Below are 20405 nucleotides of genomic sequence, written 5' to 3' on the forward strand. Positions count from 1 at the left end.
GAAGACAAAATTAAATCGGTTATATCAATTTTTTAAAAAATGAACGTATTTCAAGGCCTATGTAACTTCAGATGAAACAAACTCACCAGGATAAAACGTTAGGGTATGGAGAAGCTGATAAGGAATGCATCCAGGACACCTTTAGACGTGAGCCTCCTACCCCTTCACATTTGCACTGCAGGGGGAAATAAAAGAGGAAGCACAGTATTTTGCCGTATTTCTTTTTCCGTTAATGTGTCCTCAAATATTTTCCTGCTAAATAGCACTTTTATCCCCCCCCCCCTTTTAATACTTTTTAGCTTCAGGGTTGAGACAACCAAGCAATAAATGACCATCAAAGGCTCATTATATAGAGGAAATTGGAATTGTCAGAGGATAACGTGTCCGAAAAGGCTCTGAATCCAGTCCTGACAATATCGCGTCATGTCTATTTTCTGCAGTGCTGATATTGCCCATTTTCCTCATAATGAGCAGATGAAAAACCAAAGTTCAGCTGGCCACAGAGGCCGCTGGCAATGGGAGATTAATTTTCTTCGGGGGATTACATGTGATTACTCATTACTGCTACCTTGAAATTTTCATCGGTGTCCCACTCTCCAAGCTGCTGCCAATTAAACTGAAAATAGACTTGCAATTATTTTTAATGTTTCAGGAAAGAGCTTTTTCATAACATAGAAATAAAAAAATTCTGATTAAAACCAAAATTATTAAGCAGGTCATAATTTTAAAGTGTTGCTAAATACAGTATTTATGGAAATGTAGGTAATTTTAACACATGAAACTTTCTTGAAGTTATTGGGTAATGGACTTAACTAAATAATTCTAAATAGATTTGAATTTTGTTTTTTTTTTTTTTTTTTGGTTCAATCTCTCTCTCTTATCATGTTCTGAAATGTTAGAGATAAGGTAGCCATGCCCCAGGGGGAAATGTATCGATATTTTAAATAAGTCATAGTGATAGTATTATATTTTACTCAGGCTTTTTGATAGTAGAAACAAACTCCTTTAAACCATATTCTCTCTTTAAATTATAATAAAATATAGTCTTTAATAATAAGTAACATTTTAAATATTAGTCATATTCTTTGATGGTATTACTTTATAAAAATCAAAATATGCAATAAATGTGTCTGATTTTGTCCTTTTTGCTAGTTTGGAAGCTCGCTGTGTTCTCTTGCTTTCAGAGTCTTGACAAATGTGTCAACAGTTCGTCCCCATAGTGCCCATCTAGCATGTTCTCCATACTCTTTTTGTCTGATAAAGATAAATGTAATGGCAGCAATCAAGAGGAGATTTGCAGAGGGCTGAAACCTATATATTAGCCTTTCCTGGTTTGGGTGCAGTGCCTAAGAAACTAGAAGTATTTTTCATAAAATTCTATGTGTGTGACGAGGCTCTCCCCGTTCATAGTATGTTGTCTTTAAACACTGTTAAGCCTTTTGGATCCCATCCTAGATTCACTTTCACAGATGGCGGAGACTGGGGTTGTGTTGGAGAGGGAGTGTGCATGTATGGGAAAGGTTCAGCAAGTGCATTCATCAAGAGAATGCAAGGTCGGGATTTCCAGAAGCTTGCCCTTCATGGGGCCTTAAGTCAGGTGGCTTCGCGACATTATTGCTATCTGCTCAAGACATGAAAATAAAAGAAATGACTGTGACACCTTCAGTTGACAGCTTGAATTTCCTAGATCGTAGTGATACACCAGGGTGATTGCTCCCTGAGTGTTAACCAAAGCAGTTGTGATTGACAAGCAGCCACAGTACAGCAACACCTTGGCATATGGGTGCCTTGACATTATAATTACCATTAACTGTGCATGTTTATCATAATTTTTCTTCTGATTGTGATGATTGCCTAACATCACTATGTCACAGAGGTCAATCCTACACCAGGTGAATTGGACAAATACATTTCTGAACTGAAATAAAGAGAGAATATGGCCAATTTTTTTGAGAAAAAAAATTGTGGGATTTAGTATTTTTCAATGAGTTTCTTTCTCCCTAACTCCCTGTCTCTCGCTGAATGCTCTGATTCCCACATGGGTCCCTAAATAGGGAGAAATGGTAAGACCAATGTCAAATTGCTTTTTCCTCATTTGCATGCTTCGTGCCATGGGCAGTTTAACCCATGCAAAGTAGAGCAGCCATGCTTCTGCAGAACTGCCTCCCTCTGCCTTGCTCTGAAAGCATGTCCATTAAAGGTAGTCAGATGTTCAGCACACTGTCTTGCAACTATGCCTGGTGACTAAGCCCCGCCTCATCACATCCATAAGGCTCAAGGTTTCATCACCCTCATGGAAAATCGGAAAATTATCTCTTCCTTTGGGTGTTTCCACATTCATTTCAGCATTTCTCGTAAGGGCTTCTGCCAGGTGACTGGAATTTAAAAGTTAAAGATAAAACACCTGTTGTTCTGGAAGAGAATCGTTTGTTCGTTTGTCTGTTTGTTCGTGTGTCTGTTTGTTTGTTGCTCCTCTTGATTAACTTATCCCTGTGGCTCTAAATTTCAGTGGCACTAGGATTTGGGGTGGGCTGTCATTTGATGTGGTACCTTTGTCCTTGGGGGAGTGGCTTCATACCAAATGAACCTTGCAATCTACTCTGTTCTATGATTGATGCTAGTTTTTGGTCCAGTAGCCCTCACAAGAGAGAAAAGGCTGCCATCATGGCTTTGGGCAAGAATTCCAGGATACTTGGGGAACAAATTTGAATCCCATTTATTTTCCCATTCAACTTTGAGGGTGACCAACTTCACCCTCTCAAAATAAAAATAAAATGCCACGTTTGTATGTATGCGCATGCACACAGCACAGCATGCACATATATGCACATGCATAGTCAGTCCCAGTATAGCTATTGGTTTCGAACTGATTCATCTCCCGTCTCTTAGCTTCTACAGACCACAAACATCGTTTTTGTAGTTGCATACAGTAACTGTGTTTGCCACGGTTCTCTATAGAGCTTCTTTCTTTCTTTTCTTTTTCCTTGTTGCTTAAGCTGGAGCAATGATTGGCAGGGAGATACAGCTTTGGATGTAACTACACTTCGTGCACTTACAATTTTTTCTTTTTGTAGGATCTGACGGCGTTAGCCAAAGAATTAAGAGAACTCCGGATTGAAGAAACAAACCGCCCACTGAAGAAAGTGACTGATTACTCTTCCTCCAGCGAGGAGTCAGAGAGCAGTGAGGAAGAAGAGGAGGATGGAGAGAGTGAGACGCACGATGGGACAGTGGCTGTCAGTGACATACCCAGACTAATGTAAGAAAATTTTTTGTTGTTCTGAGATAGCATCTCTACAGGCCATGTCTGAGCTTTCCCAGAACTTCTGTGCTTGAGATAGACTCCTGCTTGAGCCTCAGGGGTAGCTGGGATAACATGTACCAAGCACCATGCCTAGATCAAGACTGTTTCTTAAAGGAAGACCAGGAAAGGACTCAGTTTCCAAACCAAACACTAGCTGGATACAAATCACACATAGGTCACTGGCAAAGTGAACTGGCTTTGGGGAATTGAGTTCCCATTAGAAGATAGTTCTATAACTATCTCTCCACATAGCCTCAGTCATCCAGAGAGTGTAGTACTTCTGGGCCTGTGTCTGCCCTGCCTGCCTGTAGCTATTGGACTCACTATCCTTTAGATGGCTCTTCATTCTTTTTACCTCTAAGACAAACAAAAATAAGTGCACATGGTAACAGATGTTAGTCCCGACACCACACACACACACACACACACACACACACACACACACACACACGAAAGAATCAGGAGACAAATGACTATTTAAGGACATTCCAAGTGTTACTGTTCTTCATCCTCTTCAATGTCTTTTTTATTTGATCCCTTTCCTTCTCTTTTTGGTATGTGTATGTATGTACATGTGTTCATGCTGACATGTGTGCAGTGTACATGCATGAGCATGTCCACATGGAGGCCACAAGTCAGTGTTGAATGTCATTCTTCAGATGGTGTCTGCCTTTGCTTTCGAGAAGAATTCTCTCATTGGCCTGGCGCTCACTGGATCTCCTGTCCCCACCTCCTCAGTCCCCAGGACTACAAGTGTGCACCACCAGACATGGCCTTCATGCTTTCATGGCAGGTGTTACACTGACTGAACCATTTCATCAGCATCTTCACGTATTCTTGTACTCCTCTCAGTCTAATCTTCGTATATTTTGTCCCTGTGTATGTCTGCCTATATTTCCCTAAGTCATAGTCTTCCTTACTCTTGTTTTTCTTTCTTCCCCCAGAATGAATAGAAAGCTCCATGGTTCTTTTGTTCACTGCAGTGGATTCTTGGGTTGGCCATTCACATTACATTCTTTTTCGCTTTTCTAACCCCTCTGAAAATGAACACAAGGTGTCCTTGTCCTGGTTTGCCATAATGCTGATGAAATGTAATGTTTCCTTCCCCACTTTCGTGTTCATTCCCCTCCATTTCTTCAGATTGGCTATCAGTATTTATCCCCAGAACATATGCTAACTGACAGAAAATGTCACAAGACCATAATTATTGCCCTGCTTGGTAGACTACAGGACAGGGGTGGCCAATCTGGAGGATGCTACCCCAAGCAGTTCTGAGAGACAAATCCAATAACCTTCACTGTAAATCCATGCTTGTGATTTTACTGTTGGTAATTTAATTATTGACAGCTATAAATATGCTAAGATATGACATTTTGAAACAGTTTGTATTAAATTGTCTTTTAACAGCAAATAAACTTGTTCTAGAGGCAAAACTACTAAGCCAGAACAACTCTACAACACATGCTGATTGTTTCCATTTTGTCTGGACTCAACACTGTTCAATTCTTCTAACAGATACTTAAATTTCCCCCTAAACACTCACTAGACATACAGCTATTGGGATAAGAACTGACAATGAAATTAAAAGATTCCTAAAATTTCTACTATGTGTTAAATGCTGTGCGGAGGGAAATGAGCCATGGGAGGATATGTACTTATATTCTGCCTTCAAAGTTCATATTCTTCTTTACAGAGATAAATTATACATGGGAGAATGCAGGATAATCTAATCCTTTGGGACAGAGATACTTTGTGGGAAAGTGTAATAGCAATGTAAGCCCCTATCACATTTTCTAACTCTATGAATGATATCTTCTTTCTATCCTCTGAAGGAGGACTAGAACTTACATTCCAGGGCAGAACATCCATCTTTCTAACACACCCCCAAACAGAGCACATTGTACTTCTCTATGCCTTCTGCTAGACTATCCTTTTGGAGGTCACCTACCCACAGCTCAGCCTACTGTGAAAAGCCATCCTTCCTGTCCCCTCCTCCCACTTTCTCCATTGTCATTATTCATCTCCCTCTTTGAACTGCAGGAGGCCCCTGAGGATGGGAATAGTGGCTGGGGTTGACCAGATGGCTCAGGGATTATGACTATTCATAGCTCTTTCAGAAGATGGAGTATAAGCTTGATACCTACATCAGGTGACTCACCTGTAACTCCAGCTCCCAAGATCAGACACTCTCTTTTGCTCCACAGTCACCCCTCACATGTGGCATATACTCACAAATGCATAGAAATGAAAATAAATTTTTAAATAAAAATGTGAAGTCCAGATGGTGACTATGTTCTTCTAATGCACAGTTCATTTTGTATAGTCTCACATGATGCTGTCTAGATCTTGTAGCCACATAGCTTTCTTTCCTTCTGTTCTAACTAAACACCATGCCTACCTCCTCCATTACTGTGATGCAAGTCCTCTGCCCTCTTGTGCCTTCCATGCTCTAAGATGACTGGCCATGATTTATCTCTCAGTCCCTTGCATCCCTGAGACCAACGATGAAATTTCAGCATCCCTACAAATGTGGTGCCCTTCTCCAGTACATCCTTTCATTGAAGCAGTAACAACTCCCCCCATCCCCCTCTCTTCCTGAAATGGAGTAGATTAGCACTCTTATGCTCTTATATATGCTGACCACTTTAGTTGAGGAAGAATATCTTGCCCAGCTTTTCTAGCCACTACTCTCTGCCAAACCAAGGACCTTTCGGAAAGCAGGTGCCCAAAAAGCACGTATTGAATTGAATTGAACTGAATTAAATCAGGACCTCCAGGAGCACTGTGACAAATCCAATTAGAGAGAATTATTGTTCCAAACCAGGAGTCTAATTACAGGAAACTTCCCCTATTTTTTCATTTGAATCAATGGTCCAGTTTTATTGTTTGTTTTGATTTAATTTGTTTTTTTTTTACAATCTTCGTAGGATTTTGGGTAGCTAATTTTTCCTACCCCAATCTCTATATTAAGAAAAATGACTTCTAGAATAACAGATAGTTAGTGCAATATATTTGTTGATTGAGCCTTGGTAATTTTTTTCGTCCCATTCTTTTTGTTGTTGTTGTTGTTGATAAACATTACATTTTTTAGAGTGGTTGCAGTTTTATAGGAAAATCAAAGTGGTGACAGAGTTCAAGGTAACTACCACGTCATCCTCTCCACACGGTCTCTAGGAGAAGTGAGCATTGTGTAGGTTAGAACGACTGAGCAGCATCAGCAGGGACTGCTCAGGTTGGCCCAGCTTACTTAGCAATGGCCCCAGTGGCCTTCGTTCTACCATGTCCTCTTGGCTGGGACAGTTTCTCAGGCTGTATTTCCATCTGGAAGGAAGCGCTAAGGTTACTTAGGTGTACCGTAGAATGCTTTTCTTTGGGGATTTTGAGGTTGCTTAGACCAGTGCCTTTTCCACCCTTCTGTCTACAGAACTTGAATAGTTCAGACATGTGTAAAGCAGATTCTTATGTCAGAGTTTACATACTTAGCTGTGGGTATGTATGTTTTGCCTGCATGTATGTCTACGCACTGTGTACATGCCTGGTGGAATTCAGAAGAGGGTGTTGGGTCCCTGCAGTTAGAAGGACTTAGAGATAGTTGTGAGCTACCATTTGGGTCAGATGATTATGCAAAATGAAGCAGAGCCTTAGAGACCTGTTGCAGTTAAAAAAGAGCCCAAGAAGGAAATAGGCACAGACTAGCAAAGGAAAGGAAGACCAGAGATGGAGGAGGGACTAGAAAGAATAAGCCAGGCAGACTCAGGCCTGCTGTGTTAAGACGTGGGCTGCACTCTGCCTTATGAAAAGAAATGTGTAGGGAGGTGATGGGAATATGTAAAAGTTTTGGAAATTTTCTGTAATCAAAAGCCATTGCCATATCTTGAACACATGATGACAGAATAGTACATGGGAGAAACAATCAATATAAGAGGCACAGAACCTAAAAATATATTTACAAAATGTTCATAACTGAACAATCCCTACAGAGCAGGGCTGTCTTGGGCTGGCTAAGAGGAATTGCTTACCATATTAGAAGCGATTTAACTAAGGAATAAATACAGATTGCCTTTTATTTCATCTATAGGGAATATTGTGGATCAAAATAATATAAAATATAACTTGAAACCATCTAAAATAAATAATAGATGAGATAATTCTGAGCCATAAAAGTCAAAGTACAAAAATTGACTCGGACAATAGAATAAAGTAAAAAATATTTAGCTAAGATTATAATAAACAGTGGGCAACAGGATGTATGGTAATAGCTGCTATGTGACTAATAATTGATATGTAAATCAAATCTCAGCCAAAGGTAAACCTTTAAAAAAGACCCAGAAAATCTAGTCTCCATAGATGTGACCCCATAAAAATTTGAAAAGGGATGTTGATAAAAGGAGTTCTGTAATGATAATTGTTTTATTTAAAAAAGAAAGAAAGGAAGAAAAAAACACAAAAATGGGAAAGGATTAACTAAATATATAGGGAGATTTTTCCTTTCTGGAAGTGGACTTAAACAACTCTTTTTAAATGAAAATTTATCCATATTTACACATCCTCTGATTTAAATTTTTGGGTAGAATCAGAACATTATCAAGATACTAAAATGAAATGAGACTGTGATAATGGAACTGTGATCTGACAGTGCCAACCTGGCAGAGGTCCCCAGCTCAGCCTAAGCCATGGTAGGAACAGGGAATGTCTGATGGACAGAGAGGAGGGCACGTGATCCCTTCCCTGGAGATCTTGATCAACACTTAGGTATTAATCTATTGTGTTCATGCCATATTCTCTGAAACAAGAACATAAGATCCCTTGAGAAAAGGAGTAACAGATAAAATCAAGTTCCAAAGAAAGGATGGAAGAATCATTTGTTTTAGGAACTACTTGACTTACCAATTTATTCATAAGCCAGAATTGATCACAACAAAGGCTTTCCCACATTTGGGAACACAGTTAATAACAACAGTTCCATTCTGGGACAGAAACAGTGACATTGAAAGTTGACCTTTGACTTTTATCCCAAACTCATCCATTCTCACCCACAGGTACTCACCTTCTTTGAGTCCTTTGAGAAACCAAAATCTTTGCTTCCCAATGAGTTTGCTAATCTACTTTCCCTCACATCTTTCTGCTTCTCCATTTGGATAAGAATCCTTTCCACTGCTGGGGACCAAACCTAGAACTTTGAGAGCTCTGCCACTGAGCTACTGCCCTAACCCCTGGCAAGAGCTCTGGCAGTCTGCCTGCTAGCATTAATCAGGTGTAGTTCCTGGTCATTGGAGTAAATATTTAATACATCCTCAGACTAGCATCAGATTTAAGAAACTGCAGACAGGTTTTGGTGGTGGTAGTGGTTGGCTTTTGTTTGCGTTATAATTTATTTTATTTTTAATTACAATATAACTACAGCATTTTCTCCTCCATCCACCCATTCCACATGCCCCTCTCCATTCCCTCTTAAATTTGTAGATTCTTTTTCTTACTAAATATGTATGTGAATAAATGTACTCTGCAGTCTGCAGAGTCTACTTAGTGTTGCTTGCAGGATGTTTCTATGGCTGGCCCTGTGGTCTTAGATAACTGAGTAGGCCATTCATCCCTGGGGAATACTGACTCTCCCTCTCAGTAGTCCTTCATTGCCTGGAGCTCTTCTTCTAGGGGTGGAACCCTATCACATTGTCCCCTCACCAACATGGCATGTCAGCTGGTGGTGTCTTTTCTTATTTTAATTTTTTGAGGTTACAATAGCATAGACTGAATAAAGAGATTTTAGGAGAGTAATGAATACTGCATATGAATTTTAATGTTCTTCTCAGAAGCCATAGGTTACCAAATTGAAAGCCCAAGAGTGGGATGCCCTTCAAGTTGTTGATCTGAGAACCCTCCCTAAATCTAAACAAACAAACAAATAAACAAACAAACATTGCCATTGCTTGGCCGCTCACCAGAACTTAATGGCAAGAGCCTTTTGCTAAAGAAACCACAGACTTTGGCCATAGGACATCATAAATCAGGTTGACGCTGTCCTGACTGTGTGGTGATAAGCAAAAAGACAAACAAGCATGTGTTCTAGCGAAGGAGAAGGAGGGAATGAAGAGACAATGGGCTAATGATTTGAAAAATCTCAAGACCAAGACTATGGCTCAGTCAGTAAAGTGCTTACTCGCAAGCATGAAGACCTGAGTTCAATTCACTGGCTAGCCAGCCTAGCCTAATTGATGAGTTCCACATCAAAAGGAGACCTTGTCTCAAAGGAAGTAGATGGCTTTCTTTAGGATAAACCAAATTCCAGCTCCTTCCACATGATATGACACACAGAGAGAGAGAGAGAGAGAGAGAGAGAGAGAGAGAGAGAGAGAGAGAGAGAGAGAGAGATTGAGGAAAATCTTAAAGAATTATATTATAAATGGCCGTAGAAATGTTAAAGAATAAAGGCTCCTGGGACTGAAAGTAGACAGGTCTTGAGATAATATCTTGCATAAACTATCTGTCTCTTGGAATAAAAATAGAGGGAGAAGGGGCCAGCCAACAGCCAAGAAGAGGAAACAGCAGGTAGAGAGGTAGGTCAAGGTTCCCTTTGTCGAGAAGGTTGTGGGATATGGGGGGATATCTCTGCTGATTCCATCACTTTTCCTTGGAGATTTAGGAAGCTCTCACAGCCTGGAGTTGAGAATAGGGTGGAAAATAGCTCAAGATGCTTCAGAAATGGAAACCCCAATGTGGGTGCGTTAATACAGAATTCCCTTAAAGTCACCACAAGAGTCACACAAATCATATAAGTGGCAAATTTTATGTCCTATGCATTTACTGCAATAAGAAGTGGGTGGGACGAGAAGCGGTATTTCCCTACATTTGCCCCTTGGCATGACTGCTGTTCTTTCCCATATCAGACCCACGGGTGCTCCAGGGAAGAATGAGCAGTACAACATGGGGATGGTCGGCACACATGGGCTGGAGACTTCGCATGCAGATACCTTTGGCGGCAGCATTTCAAGAGAAGGAACCTTGATGATCAGAGAGGTGAGTTGGGGCAACAGCTGTCAAAAGGAGGTGCCTTCCTTAGCTGGGTTTCCTATTCAAACATTTACATAGAATGCTTATAGCATGCTTTATAAGTGTACTGGCTAAATGGGAGGATAGGAACCTGTGCGTCTAAGTGGATGAGTGATTTTAATTGTCTACCATCTTCTTTTCTGGGTCTTCCCAAGTTTCTGCAGAGTGACTTAATTATGCATTAGTCCCCATTCTTCAATAGGAGCTATGTAAATTTGATTATAAAATCTGAGCCTGAGGACATAAAACTGGAAAGCACAGATGTTCCCAACACCAGGAAAACAGAAGTGAATGGCCTTTCTTAATAGCAAGGGTCGTTTTGTGAAGCTCTTCCCCCACGAATGGTTTTATTCTTATGGATTTCATATAAAATGCTCAGTAGTTCCAAGAAACTGTGCTAGAGAACAAAGAAAAACAGAAGTCAACTAAGACACATATCTTTGGCATTTATTTGCACCTTTAAAATTTTGAGGATTTAAAAAAAACTTTAGTTATTTTCATGTGTATGGATGTTTTGCCTACATGTATGTCTGTGTACCAGGTGCATGTCTAATGTCTGCAGAAGCCAGAAGAGGGTGTTGGATCTGCCTGGAGTTACAGGCACTTGTGAGTTGCCATGTGTATTCTGGGAATGGAATCCCAGTCCTCTGGAAGAGCAGCCAGTGCTCTTAACTCTTGAGCCGCCCTCCAGCCTTTAGGAAAGTTTTTTGGTTCATTAAATCTGGGAACATGACTTTGTTTGGTGGGAAGCACATGTTCCCTTCCCCTTTCCTTGCCCTGAGCCCCCTGAGGTACCTTTGTTAACCTGAAGTGCCCTAAGAAATTAGAACTCATCTTCTCTTTTCATTTCATGTGAGTTTGAGGAAATAATGGCAAGTAACATTGAGAAATGTCACCACACGTTCCCCTGTAAAACTTTGTAAGTGGGTTACAGAGCTGAATTCATGGATAAACTGCTTGCCACAGGAGTGTGAAGACAAAGAATTTGGATCCACAGGACCCACAAAAGAGCCAAGCAGGCAGAGCAGCCATTTGAAATCTCAGCACTCAGGAGACAGAGGAGGGACTCCCTGGGCAATCTCCTTCCTCAGACTGGCCAGACTTGGCCCACTCCTGGGCTTTCAGTTTGGTAACCTATTAGTTCTGGGTCTGGGGAGACCCTGCCACAACTAATAAAGGGGAGAGAAATCAAGGGCACTGCCTTGCATCAATTTTACACACACACACACACACACACACACACACACACACACACACACCTTCATAAATAATAGCATAGGTTATATAAAATAGTTGAGAACATGGAACAGGCTAGTTAGTAAATATGAGTGTTTAATAAAAGTTCACTATTTTATCTCATTATCACCATAAACTCCAGTCTTCTCTTGCTTCTTAGCACAGCCCACTCCTCCTTCTAAAGCATGGACAGACAGACAGAATGGTCATCCTCTCTCCTCAAACATGACAGGGCTAAGAAACTCCATTTACAGACTTTACTCTCCAAAAAGGCAGAGGGCGTAAGAAAGAAGCCGCACTTCCTGAATGAATAAGGCCGTTGAAGTAAAATTGGCAGTGCAGCTATGACTAGAAGACTGGTTTGCACGGGAGCTTGCTGGGATTTTTATTTTATGCCCCTGTCAAATCTTTCAAGTAGACTTTAAAGAATGCTTCCTCATATGCCTTTGAGGAAGAATGGGCTTGACTGCCAGTGTTTGCATATAAAGCTCTCGGTGCCATGGGTGGGTTGTTTTAATACAGGGGCAGATAGTTTCTATCAGGAGAGCTTACCACACAAGAGAGGGTGATCTAGAGTGAGTTTCTCTTTGACTCCACGTAGAACCAGCCCAATTCCTAACATGCTTGAGTCTTCATAACAGAATCAGTAATTCCAAGAAGACATTTAGAGCCAGACATTTCTGTTGGCAACAATATCCAAATGAGTCCATATTATTCAAAGCTCCCAGCATTTGATAAATACAACCACCCACACTTTCAAAATCATGTGTACCTGTGTCCTATTTGACATTGATTTGTTGACAACCCTCAGACCATTTGTCTTAGTTTCCACATTCAGCTTTTATCGAGTGTGGGATTTAAGGATTTTAGTTTCTCTCTCTCTCTCTCTCTCTCTCTATATATATATATATATATATATATATATATATATATATATATAGTGTGTGTGTGTGAGATATATATATATATATATATATATATATATATATAGTGTGTGTGTGTGTGTGAGAGAGAGAGAGAGAGAGAGAGAGAGAGAGAGAGAGAGAGAACATATGGCCATGGGACCACCTTGAGATCTTTTCCCAAGTGTCAACAACTTTCTTTATTGAGACAAGGCTTCTCACTGGCCTGGAGCTTACCAAGTAAGCTAAGCCATCCGGCCAATAAACTCAGTGGTCCACCTGTCTCTGCTTCCCAAACTCTGAGATTCCATGAATCTTGGGGATTTAACTCAGGCCTTCCTGTGTACAAGGCCAGCACCTTATTACCTAAGCCATTGCTTCAGCACCAAGTGCTGCTGGGTCTTAAAGTAAACTATTAATCAAGATACTTCTGATAGAGAGGAGAGGGGGAGGGAGGGAAGGAGAAAGGAGAGGAGAGAGGGAAGAAAGGGGGGGAGAAATAGAGACTATAAGGAAGTAGTTTGTGTGATTACAGAGGACAAGAACTTCAGTTCTCCCTGCACCTGAGGTAGAATGAGGCCCAGTGCAAAGTGGGTAAAGGGGAGATGTCTCAGCTCAAGTAGTGAGCGGGACTGAGACTAGGCAAGTTGTGGGCTGCAGGGATGGCTCCTTGGATAAGAAACATTTGCCGTATAAAGGATGAGGAGCTGCGTGTGAAACCCCAGAATCCATGTAAAGCCAGAATTGATTGTGTGCTGATGTAACCGACGTGCTTCTGTGGTGAAATGACAGGCAGAGACAGCAGAATCCTCAGAGGCTTGTGCTTCTACTTGCCTAGATTACACACCACTACCCAACAAGAAGTTGTCTGACTAAGGCAGAGGGTGAGGACTATCACCCACGACTGTTCTTTGAGCTCTCTCAGTATGCTTTAGCTTGTGAACCCACACTCACAAATACAACCACTCATATCACACACAAGATCTATTTTAAACATTTCTTCTTCTGCCTTTGGTTCTATTCTGGACCTCTAGCCTTCTGCTAGCCCCAGAGAATGATAATCCCCCTCCCAACTTCACCAATTCAAACGTTCACATTCTTGATGCTCAGCAACAATGTGACAGGCACGCCTAGAAATAATTTTTAATCTGGGCAGCTGGTGGTTCAGTTAAGTGGATACATAAGATCAACTATCAGATGAGCCTCGCGGTTTGAAAAGAGATCTATTTAAAACACGTGTGTTTAAAAAAAATAATTCAGGCTAGAGTAAAAGGAAAGAAAATTTACAAACTTAAATTTTATCTTGTGATAAGATTTAGCTTATTGGATACTGTGGGTTCACTGCCACAGGATGGGCATCAGGCACTCACTCAGCTTATTCTTATGAGAATAGAAATGAGAGCTCTAAAAGACTACACAGGATCCTGGTGTGGCTGTTCCCTAAGAGGTTCCATCAGCATCTGACCAATACAGATGCAGATACTCAACTGAGCCAATGGAAGAGCTAGGGGAAGGACTAAAGGAACTAAAAGGGATTGGAAAATGAATGAATGAATGAATGAATGAATGAATGAATGAATGACTATACTGGCCATGCCACCTATGACTGCCCCATGCATAATGCCCTGATGCACTCCCTGGCTGCTGTCCTCATGCTTCCTCCTGTCTTACCTCACCCCTCCATGGAACCATTTTCCACTGCCACACCAGCCAGCTCTTACCAGCCATCTCATCGCCTAGAAATGCTAGTTTGCTTTTCTCATTCCCTTCTATTCTTTTCTGCCTTGGCTCTCTCCCTTCTAGAAGCCTTTCCTGGCGGTCAATGATAATAGCGCTTTCCTGAAGCTCTTCACACCCTCTCCAGGATCCATCCACCCACCCAATAGAGGGAGAATACTAGTTTGTACCATGCAGCCTTGTATTATAAGTAAAAAAGAAAGAACGCACTTTCCCAGAGTTTGGGGGTGGGGCGTGAGGAGTGGGGAGTTGTAGATACACACAAAGAAGAGTTGAAATTCACAAACTATTTCTATTCATACTCCATGGAAGGAACTAAAACATAGTGGGGTTCCTGTGCAGGGTTAGAAGCAGAAACTAGAGAGAGACAAGGGCTTCAGTAGCTTCCACATGCACTCTGCCCTCACCTTTGCTTGCCTCCTGCCCTTCCTGTCTCTCCACGGACCCCTTTTCTTCCCCTCTGCATCCTTGTGTTCTCAGCTCTTCTTGCTCCATTACAAGATCTTCACTATAGCCCAGTAGGGCTGCTGGCAGAGATTGGTCCCCATCTCTCAGTCTACATGGTCATTACCTCAGGAATTCCATCCCACTTGTGGCAGGTTTCCTCTCCTAGTTCAATAAGCTACGACAGTAGCTCTCGTTGCAACAGTGCACCCCAGAGCTGCTGTACCCCACCAGACCGTCAGGACTTAAAGCCTCACTTGAGAAGAGTCAGTTGGCTGTCCTGCAGTGTCCTTTTTCCATCTGTAAGGTGGTGCTCAGGTAAGCTAGCCCACAGTGTTCCTATGAGGACTCGGGGGCACATGGTGTAGTGTTTGAGGCAGTACCTGGCATATGCGAAAATACAGAGTATATTTGTGGTCCTCCTCCTGGGAGTGATGAGGTTATCAAAATCAGAGAGGATGGGATTCTCTTAATGAGATTCAAGAACGCAGGACTGTTGTTCAATTTCCTCTGTGCTCCTAGGAGAGAGCCTAGCACACAGAAGGTATTTGATGAAAAGATGCTGGTTGATGGGATGAAGGGGTGATGACTCAGAAACGACCGAATTCAAGGGTCACTGCTTCAGGCTTTTCCATCTCTGAGATACACCCTAGCTAGCCCTTCAAGTCTTTCCTTAATAACCAGTGTATCTTCATCAGTTTTGAGGCCTGGAAGAAAATGCCACTGACACAAGAGAAACTTAAAAATCCTCAAGTGACAAGGTGTGATTTATGCTCTGGGGAAATTGGGGGGAAATGTCAAAAGGCTTTTCAGTACAGAATGGAAGGTGGGAGGAGGGAAGAGCTGTTTAGCACATAGACAAAGCAAGGACGTCAAGATGGATGGCGAGAGAGCCGAGCTGCCTAAATGTCACCTAGAAGATGAAATGCTCAACGCTGAGGATATGAGCCCATGTTAGCTCTCAATAAACACTGCGACAAAATGAACTGAGGAGTGGACCCTCACTGGGACAGTTTGTAGTCCAGGAAACTGATGACACTAAGCTTAGCAGACATTTATCAAGCTTCCTTATGTATGAATCACACACCTACCCTTGAGAGCTTGGGTATCTTCTGTCTCATGCACACTAAAGAAGTGGTTACTTGCATTTTCAGACAGAGGCAAGGGCAGGCCAGACTCTGTACACTCAAGACAGAGTCTGGGGAAAGCTGAATACGGTCCTTTCTTTTCTTTTCACTCTAGCCATGTATCTAAGCAAAGCTCTTTAGAGAAGGAAGGGTTTGGTTTGGCTCAGGGTATGAGGAAATAGAGCGTACCATTTGAGGTAGGGAAGACCCTGGTGGGAGATGGGTGAGGTTGCATGGCGTCCACTGTCAACTGTGTGTGTGTGTGTGTGTGTGTGTGTGTGTGTGTGTGTGTGTGTGTGTGTGTGTGTGTTTGGCTGGGGTACTCATTAGACTTTCCCACCCATTCCCACTGCCTACCCAGGACACACTTAGGGTAGATTTTCCTTCCTCAGTCAACGCTATCTGAAAACACCCTCTCACGTACACACCCAAAGATGAGTCTCCTAGGTGATTCCAAATCTAGTTGGGTTGAGGATGAAGGCTAAGCATCATTCTGGACCAAAGAAACAGCATACACTTTTGCCAATACCAACCCCAGAGGATGGGGAACATATCTGCCACATTCCCCGCTCTTCTGTGTTAAGCAAACTGTTCCATATGTAATAGGCATTCGGCAATGCTGAGCTAAGCAATGATGGAGAGAGAAAGGAGGCAAGGGGTGTGTGAAAGGAAGCAAGAGGGAAATCACTACTTGGGTCTGCCCTAAAGAATCCCCAGTGAAATAGGTCCATACTCAGTGGAAAGGGCACAGCTGTGCACAACAAAGGGCTTAGTTAGCAATTGGGACAAACCACAGAACAGAGGAAAGATTCACCAGTGTGCTGACTTCTAGAATACATAAGGAACAGAAACCTCAATAGAAAAATAATAATTTATAAGGGGTTGGGGATTTAGCTCAGTGGTAGAGCGCTTGCCTAGGAAGCGCAAGGCCCTGGGTTCGGTCCCCAGCTCCGGAAAAAAAAATAATTTATAAATGAACAACAGGGATTTCTTGACAGAACATATGTAAATAGCTACTAGACACATGGAAACCATTCAAAATCATTGGTTGTCCAGATGTAAATCAAAACTAAAATCAAAAACTAAATCAGAATGGCTCTTATCACAAAGACTCAAAAGTAGCAGGTGCTAGCAAGGGTGGGGAGAAAGGGATTCTGCATATTCTTGATGTGATATCATTTAATAGTTAAAAATAGAACTACCACATGATCCATGATCCGGCAGTCCCACTGCTGGGAGACTCTCCAAAGCAAATGAAATCAATATGTCAGTGTGCCGTCTGCATGCATATGTCAGCACTACTCACACCTGCCAAAGAGTGAGAACCACCTTCTCACCCATCACCTTACCAATGGATGGAGAAACTGTAGTCCGGACGTAAAAGGCAAAACCATTTAGCCATTTGAAGCGTGAGATCCTGTTCTTTAAGGCATGATAGTTGGTATTGGGGACCTTCACACCAAGTGAAATAGTACCACATGATCTCTCTCATATCTGAGAACTAAAGCAGTGATCTCACCCAAGCTGAGAATGGAACGGTTGTTGCCGGAGGGTGGGGCAGAGCAGAGGGTGAGACATGGAAAATGGTTGATCTGCAGGTACTAAGTTATCCTTAGATAGGGAGGGGGGCGGTACAAAACTAGCCAATTTGATGTACTGGGTTTGGGGTTTTCTTTTCACTCTTTTTGTTTCTTGGATTTAGGGAGGTAGCTGATCTCAAGAGGAGTGGTTTTAAAGCATCTAATTCCTGCAATCCTATCAATAACAATTTTAGAGTTTAATCATAGAACATGTGTATATTGGCACATAGAACATGTGCCTTTATTTTCAAATAATCTGCTAGAGCATTTCTATGTCTTGGGACTCCTGTCAAGCAGGCCTAATCATTGTTTGACCTGATCACTGACAAAGAACCCTATGAGTTGGGTAAATAACATCTCTGTGTTTTCTTGAAACACACAGATTTTTCTTTGAGGGAGGTGTATGTTGGTATCACTTTGGCCCAATGCTTTTCAAATGAATTTGGGTGATTGTTTCAATATAATCTGACAATATGTTCTGTACACACACACACACACACACACACACACACACACACACACACACACACACTGCAGAGCAGCTCTAACATTGCCTCCATCTGTGGTCTCCTTCACACATTAGCATAATGAAAGTCAGTCCACTAACTAAATATTAACAAGGCTTAATGTCATCATTTTCTTAGGCAAAATAGAATTTCTGTACTATCATCATATACTCTCCAGTAAATCAGTTTGGAGCCCGTTAGGTCCAGGATGTGTGGAGTAACAGCACTCCAGAATATGCACGCTCTCTAATGGCCTGTATGTGTTCTATCCCTCAGACGGCTGAAGAGAAGAAGCGATCTGGCCACAGTGACAGTAATGGCTTCGCAGGTCACATCAATCTCCCAGACCTTGTGCAGCAGAGCCATTCGCCAGCTGGGACTCCCACTGAGGGCCTGGGCCGTGTCTCCACTCATTCCCAGGAGATGGACACTGGAGCTGAAGTAGGTGCCAAGGTGCCAGGAAGTAGTCATGAGTAGTCATGTTGTCCTCCATGGGACTCTACACATTGATAACTTAAACAATCAGGCTTTGCCAGACTCTCTGAAACGTGTTCAGTTGGTTTCTGCTATGTGGCGGCCTCTACCAATTTAGAGAAACCATAGAAACAACGGGTTCTCATTTATTGTCTGGCCCAATTCCTGTGTTATGGATGAGACTTGAGGGTTGTAAAATTCAGAGAGGTTAGATGACTTGTCCAGGACACACAGCTAGTTTAGCACAGTGCTTAAGCTAGAACGTGGACCACCTGTGTCACAAACCCATGGGAGAAATTACAAAATAGTGAGACTTCCAGGCCAACAGTTGTGACTCATATTTGCATTGATTTATTCAACCTAAGCTTGACCTGAAGAAAGTGAAGCTGAAATGTTTTGTTTTTGAAGGATAGGTTCCTGATGCTTAATGGATAAAAGATTGGTTCCTTCTCCAAGTTGCACCAAGATGAGGAAATAAAATGTCTTTCCCATGTGGAAGCAGACCTAAGAGAGTCTGAGGGAGCACAGCCAGTTCTTAGACATTGTTGAATGAATTCAAGACCACGTCATGTTTCATGGTAGTCCCGAGACTTAACACACAAGCCCTTAGTATTTTTATAGAACATGTATCTGATTGTGTTTGGCATTACCCACACACTGAATTTCTGTAAGGCTCATGCTCTTAAGATGCCCCAAGAGCAAGAAAGAACCCGTGAGCATCTTGAAAAGCTCAGCTTCATTCAGTGTGGGCAGATGTTTCACCCAAAGCCTGCCCTCTATCAGTACCAAGGAGGGCCCCTGCAGAACAGAACTTTGGTTCAAACGCTGCTGCTCTCCCAGCTGAAAGAGGAAATGTTTTACCACCTCCTTCATAGACTTTTAGGGATGAAAGGGAAAACATGCAAAAGTACTGGTTTGGGGAGGGACTCTTACCTGGGGAGGAGGAAAGGAATTTGATGCAGAAGGGTAGAGGGAAAATCTTGAAAGTAATTAGAACTGGACCTTGGTGAGTTAGGAATGTTGATTTATTTTTAAATAAGACTCTAATAACAAAACAAAAAGTAATGTCTAAAACAGGAACACCCACAAAGAGTTCTCATGGTGCTGAACGCTGGAGTGTTTGTGATAGTAAAAGGATGAGCAGGGAGCTTGGCAGCTGTCTGTGTTGGTAAAGTGTCTGCCTCACAACCATGAAGAGCTGAGTTCTGATGCATGTAAACATGTGGTGGCAGAGGGCTCTACCCCAGCACCAGAGGTGGGGGAGAGCAGATACAGTCTCATTGGCCAGCCAAGCCAAATGGATGAGCTGTGGGCTCAAAGAGTCTGTCTCAAAAGATAAGGCAGATGAGTTATCAAGGAAGACACCCAACAGAAACCTCTGTCCCCCCACATGCACATGTGTACACATCTCACATACGTGCATGTATGCATGTGCACGCACACACACACACACACACACACACACACATACACACACACACACACACACCACACAAGATGGGTACATAGAAGGGAAGAAGCTAACAGACAAAAGAGGCAAATAATTGTAACACCTCTTTTGACAACATTCAATTACATTATGACATCAAATGCTAATATCGAATATATTTTCCCTAATCTAGTTCTGACTTCATGTCTTTATGATGTGGTCTAAGCCCTTGGGACTTATTTAAAGTAAGCCCTCCAGGACTATTGCATATAAACTCAGTAACTGTACCAATTCCCCACGTAAAGCATGTGACATAAGCATCTCCTTAAACCACTGAGGGAATGAAACATCATGATCTCTGATTAAAGGAGTTAATGCTGTTAGAGCTGATTCAAGTCCACATGTACCATCAGGCCAGAATGGAAAGGCCAAAGGCTACCTTCCATGAGGGGATCTCTTGAACTGACTGTTCTGGGCTGGAGTATTGCTATGGCAACATGCCTTAGATTTTGCTTCTCTTAAGGCCATTTGGTCAATGCATGATGTCTTGACTTAAAAGTAGAAACAAGTCCTGGAGGCATAATGGCCAATAACAGTAATACAGATACCAAGGTGCCCC

The 20405-nt window shown here is 42.1% G+C and overlaps 1 protein-coding gene across 9 annotated transcripts in view; it reads left to right on the plus strand.

The window, feature by feature from the left end:
* The window catches only part of Tnik (TRAF2 and NCK interacting kinase), a 398405-nt gene that overhangs the window by 357273 nt on the left and 20727 nt on the right, over nt 1-20405 (plus strand). For all 9 annotated transcript variants that reach the window (NM_001106422.1, XM_063281546.1, XM_017590730.3 and 6 more), the window contains 3 exon segments: nt 3075-3259; nt 10189-10318; nt 18160-18324. In NM_001106422.1, coding sequence (NP_001099892.1) covers nt 3075-3259; nt 10189-10318; nt 18160-18324 — 480 coding nt within the window.

The sequence above is a fragment of the Rattus norvegicus genome, chromosome 2 (genome assembly GCF_036323735.1).
Source record: "Rattus norvegicus strain BN/NHsdMcwi chromosome 2, GRCr8, whole genome shotgun sequence".
NCBI classification, from domain to species: domain Eukaryota; kingdom Metazoa; phylum Chordata; class Mammalia; order Rodentia; family Muridae; genus Rattus; species Rattus norvegicus.